The following is a 5,512-nucleotide window of genomic DNA, read 5'->3' as shown; positions in this document are numbered from 1 at the left end:
TTTCCTCCCCCCAGCCTGTATTGATACCAGGGGTTGCCCCGACCCAGGGGCAGGACCTTGCCCTTGGCCTTGTTGAACCTCATGAGGTTCCTATGACCCCACCTCTCCAGCCTGTCCAGGTCTCTGGATGACATCCCGTCCTTCTGGTGTGTCAACCGCACCACTCAGCTTGGTATCACCCTGAAGCCGTCAATTCTTTCTTTGTGCTTAACCAGGAGAGCACCAGGAAAGCAAAAGCTCCTGCCCAGCTCCACCTGGAGCAAGCACCCTGTGTTTTCAGCAGGTATCACCCACCCCATTTCCTTCCCATCAATCCCAGCACAGCTCCGTGGTGGCCTTCCAGCCCACACATACAAATTACATCTTCCCCCACCTCCCCGTCCACCCAAAAAAAACGGTTCTGGTACGCTGATCTGCTCCTTCAGCTCATAACCCAGCCATATCTTTCTCCTAGATGCCTCCTAGCCTGCAGATACCAACATGAAGGTGTCAGCAATGGTCTTCCAACGACCTGCTGCTTCGTCGGTTCAGCTCCCCTCAAAGTCCCAACCACAGAACTCCAAGCCTGGGAAACGGGCGCAGCGGCAGGACAGCGAGGAGAGGCAAGCAAGAAATATCTTTGAACAAACCCACATCAGGTGGGACGGGTCATCTACTGGGCGTAAAACTTCTTCAGCCTTCACTGGATTTGCGACAGTCCGCAGACTGTCTTCTGGTGGGACGACTACCAGGAGAAGGTTGCCTTCTCCCAAGACAAGCTTCAGCTCCGCAGCAACGTTTTGCCAGCCTGCAAATCTCTCTCCAAAAGTCAGCTTTTCAGAACAGCACACACAGAAACAAAAGCAATATTCCAGCCAGCCCCCAACTTAAGTCGCCATAACAAGTGTTGAGGAACCACATCCAAACCCCTTGACACACGCAGGCCAATCGCAGTAGGCACTTTGGCTGCTCTTGTTGATTTATCTACCCTCTCACCCAAGATGTTCTTCACAGGGTTACCTCCTTCCCCTCTTTCTCAACATCCCTGACCCCAGCACACCCAGCAGGCACGACGCTTGCTACGGTGAGCTGTTTGCTACCAGCCATACCTTTACTACAACCTCCACACCTTGCCTTCAAAAGAAATTCCTTACACTTTAAATAAAACCGGACCTGATCCTTCCATATTGGGCAGCAGCACTGCTTCAGTCCCCATCACTAACCGCTTCCCTGCACGGGCGTTATTCCAAAAACAACCGGGCCCTGCTCTTGCAAAGGTTAGGTCCGGTAGCACCAGGGACTTCTCAGGTCATCTGGCAAATCTGGAAAATCAGGAGCCAGAAAACGCGACGTTTTTGCGAGGGGGTGCAAGAGACCAGCGACGGGGAGCGCTCGCTCGTTTTAACCATCGCTCAACGCTGCTGTCTTTTACATAAACACAGCGTGAAGGCGCTCGCAGTTAAACATATTGGGTTGACAAGGCAGAATTGTTTTCACTGCATTTTAGACAACTTGGCATACCCCTCTAAAGCAATCAACCCCCCTCCCCGTACATTCCTGTGAATCAGCCTCCTATATGCGATATAGCAGTACCAAACTCTGCCGTGAGACCTATAGCTTTCTCAAGCACCAGAAACATTGCGATTCCTCAGGACTCTTTGTCTTCAACAGAAGCAAAAAAAAAAAAAAAAAATTTAAAAACAAAAAATCACGAGTTTCCATGGAAACCCCCTAAAATACCCAGAGTTAGAGCAAATCTTTGCACAATTAAGTTCTAGGCAGATTGTCTTGAAGCTCAGTCTCTGGTGCGCTGGAGACTGAACAGACTCACCATGCCCATCCCACCGCCTCTCGAGATGGAAACCAGAGCCTGGTGAAACTCCCACGTGCACGACCCTGCTCTCCCCACGGCAGGACACCCCAGCAATTGCTTCTACAAAGGCCGTTGTTCATCTGGGGAGCAGCACGACTGATTTCTGCTCGCCCTGCGTGGATCCGAGAGGACACCCACGCCCACACGACCTGCACACAAATGATGAGCTCTGAACTTGGGGGAGGAAAATCCACCTGGGTCTTGCTATGCCGTGTCAGTTCACTGCAGCCGCTCTCATCTGGAGACACCTCCCGCTTTGCTCCCTTCTCCCAACAAACCCCATCTCCACCTCCTGCTCATTCCCATCCTCCTGCTGCACCTTGTGTTTCAGGCCCCAGCATTTGAATGTCCTTGCTCCTCTCTCTTCCCTCATGGCCTCACCTAAAGCTCTTTTTACTGCTGGGAGTATGAGAAAGCGTCAGCTCAGCATGGCAGAAGGCAACTCCTTGACTTACCCTACCTAGTGGGAAGGCATTCCCGTCTCAGACCGGCTCCTTGCACACGCACCTACAGAGCAAAACGTACCCAGCCCTACTCTTCTTCCCAGCCACGCTCATTTTTTTGGGTACAAGTTTCCAAACAGGACTGTAATTCCAAAAATATCAGCAAAACCAAAAGCATCCATCCCGCTGCCACGGGTTCAAGCATCACACAAGCCTTGCCTCCAAGTCCCACCAGCTCCGTTGTGCCAGACACCGTCGATGAAGGCACTGATCCAGGCACAACGGGCAAATTCTTCTCGTGGAAGAGAGACGAGTCACACGCAGACTCAGATCTGTAAGCACGGCTGATGTCAAACCAGCGCTTGGAAGTACAGCCGTTAACTAACAACAGGATAACGGGGGAGGAAAGATCCCCACGGGATCCTGATGTAGTCCGAAAGGGAGGAGGACGCAAGAAGAGGTTAAGTCTTGCAGAGGTGGGAAGAGAAGAAGAGGAGACCCAACCAGAGCGTGTGCTCCTGCAATGCCGTGGAGTGGGGACAGAGAAAGAAGGGAAGAAGGAAGGGAAGACAGATTAAACACAAGATGAAGCCACGGCAAGGCTGTCAGAAATTCTAATGAGAAGAGAGCAAAACCAGAGTGGGAGATCTAACACGCAATTAGTGGCTACGTACGTGCTGGTAACTAAGAGGGACACCTGACAGAGGACGAGGACGGTATATAAAGCTGGAAGAACCTCAGCCAATCTACAATGCCAGTGAAACTAAGAAAACGCAAGCAACTAATTTTCCCTTCACGGGGGAGTCAAATAGCACGAGGACGTCATCCGAAGAGCAAAGGCTTACGATGGCAGGTCTTTGGCAGCTCTCAGCCCCCAGCCTTTCTTCTCCGTGAGGATCACTTCCACATCGGCATGCTGTTTCTTCTGGAAGCGCCTGTTGGAGCAGTAGTCGCCATTTGGGCACCTGGAAGAACTAAGGGAAGGAAACAGAACAAATCAATTCCTAGCAGGACAACAGCGACAGCAGAAATGGCTCAAATGGGAAATAGATACCAAGGAACCATAATAAATTCAGTGTAAAGCCTTCAAACCGGTTTTGCTATAAAAAGCATAACCATCTGACTGTCAACATGCTAATGCAGACAAATTATTTCTGGAAGGAAGATAAAAACATTTGGAATGCGAATGCTTTTGATGTCGTACAATCAAAATGGGATGAACAGGCCTCTTCGCCCCATGTTTTTATGGGTTCTACCCCCAAGATATCTCATTCCCTGGGCAGCCCCTTCCAGCCCCTGACAGCCCCAAGGGGAAGGAATTGTTCCCCATGCCCAACCTCACCCTGCCCTGGCACAACTTGAGGCCGGTGCCCCTCGTCCCATCGCCCCTTCCCTGGGAGCAGAGCCCGACCCCCCCGGCTCCCCCCTCCTCTCAGGCAGTTGCAGGGAGAGATAAGGGCTCCCCTCCTTCCCCCGTATCTACTGCCTGGGCTATGAAATAAAAAAAAAAAGGAGAGGGGCAGGGCTTCTGCCAGATAATTCCTCTCCTTCCACCCCAGCTGGTGGCAATCCTCACGCCAGGGGGTGAATCCCACCAAGCACCCTGCCTCCCGCACACAACAGAGCTCCCTCTTCTCCTAGCCTCTTCCAGGAGGGAAAAGGAGACAACAGCCATAGCCTGGTGAGGCTCTAGGGAGAGGAGAGAGATGCAAAAGGAGAAATGAGAGGAATTAAGGATCTCAAGTAGGGCTACATTTGCTTTTCTGACCCACTCCGACCACGCTTATGATGAACTAGGGTGAAGGCTGAGGAGCAGAAGCCTCCAGGCATTTGTAGCAGGTTTTAACAGGAGGTTGCAAAGGTCTAGCCTCCTGCAGAAGACCTAAGGTCAGATTTAAATGCTGGTGTGTAGGCTCTGAAGATCACTCCACACCAGTCAGGGAAAGGGAGAGTGCACAGGCAGCTTGTTGCCACCACCCAGGAAAGCCTGGGTTCCTTCAGGGGCTCCCAAGTCATCTCATGGACACCACCGCCCAAGGCCGCCAACTCACGAAAGGCTACTCACCACTCTATCATGAGCAGGCGATTGAGACAGTCTTCTCCACAAGCAACCTCCCCCTGAGCTCGCTCTTCTTTGGAGAGAGGCGGGCATTCGCACAGCATTCGCTTGATATCCCGGTGAGATTTGTTCTTCTTCCTATCGCAGAGAAGTCATTGGAACACAGGTTAGACAGCAGCTGGGTAGAGAAATTACTCCTCAGTCTTCATTAGTTGTTCCCAGAGGAAATTAATTTATTGCCTAGAACCTGGGCGTATGGACCAACTACCTCTGGATAACCACAGGAAGGTACAGGGGTAACCAAGGACGCTCAGTCTGTTTTGCGCAGGAGGTGAGGACTTTCTGTTGACAAAAGATGATTTCTCAGAAAGACATCCCAGGGTATTTAACTTTTTTTCCTCAATGTCCACAACCCAGTTTTACTTCCAGTATAGACGCACCCATGCGCACACGCCTACAGCCAGAGGAAGGGCTGAAACCCCTTGGTTTTGCCATACAAGAAACCAATTCCCAGAAAATTCAGCCCTAATTTTTCTGGACAGAGGATTTCTCACCACGTAGCACAAGTTCTAAGGTTTAAACTAAAAGGATAAACTTTGATTAGCCTCTCATGATACACTATATTCTATAATCATGTCTAACACCATGGCAACAACCTCCAGAGATCCTGTCCAACCTCAGCTACTCTGTATTATCCATTTGGTTTCACTGATCCAAAGGCTGGGAGAAAACCGATATTCTAAAATATTAACATATAAACCACGAGTTGAGCACACGCGCCAATTTAAACCAGCATTCTTTTCACAAAGCAAATTGGAGGCTTTGGCTACTTAAACCTCTGCTTCACTGTCAAACAAGACAATGAAAAAGAAAACAAGAAAACTGTAGTTAGAGAAAAGGCAGGGGCATCAAAGGCATCTACGAATTGGCATCTTAGTTGCCATGAGATGATTGAGGGATCAAGCGCTCCCTCAGTCAGCGGGAGTGTGGGTCTGCTGGGGGGGAGGGGGGCTCTGCAGAGGGACCTGGCCAGGCTGGATCCATGGGCCCAGCCCAGTTGGGTGAGGGTCAACAAGGCCAAGGGCCGGGTCCTGCCCTGGGGTCACCACAACCCCACGCAGCGCTCCAGGCGTGGGGCAGAGGGGCTGGAAAGCTGCC

The 5,512-nt window shown here is 51.1% G+C and overlaps 1 protein-coding gene across 1 annotated transcript in view; it reads right to left on the bottom strand.

Moving 5' to 3' along the window:
• The window catches only part of SETD2 (SET domain containing 2, histone lysine methyltransferase), a 68,449-nt gene that overhangs the window by 47,360 nt on the left and 15,577 nt on the right, over positions 1-5,512 (bottom strand). The window contains exons 4-5 of the mRNA XM_035891086.1: positions 4,361-4,492; positions 3,141-3,269 (exon numbers count right to left, since the gene is read on the bottom strand). Coding sequence (XP_035746979.1) covers positions 3,141-3,269; positions 4,361-4,492 — 261 coding nt within the window. The remainder of the gene's footprint in view (positions 1-3,140; positions 3,270-4,360; positions 4,493-5,512) is intronic.

The sequence above is a fragment of the Egretta garzetta genome, unplaced genomic scaffold (assembly GCF_000687185.1).
Source record: "Egretta garzetta isolate BGI_Z169 unplaced genomic scaffold, ASM68718v1 scaffold513, whole genome shotgun sequence".
NCBI classification, from domain to species: Eukaryota; Metazoa; Chordata; class Aves; order Pelecaniformes; family Ardeidae; genus Egretta; species Egretta garzetta.
Note: the sequence above shows the minus strand (reverse complement) of the source record. Positions and strands in the feature narration are given on the sequence as shown.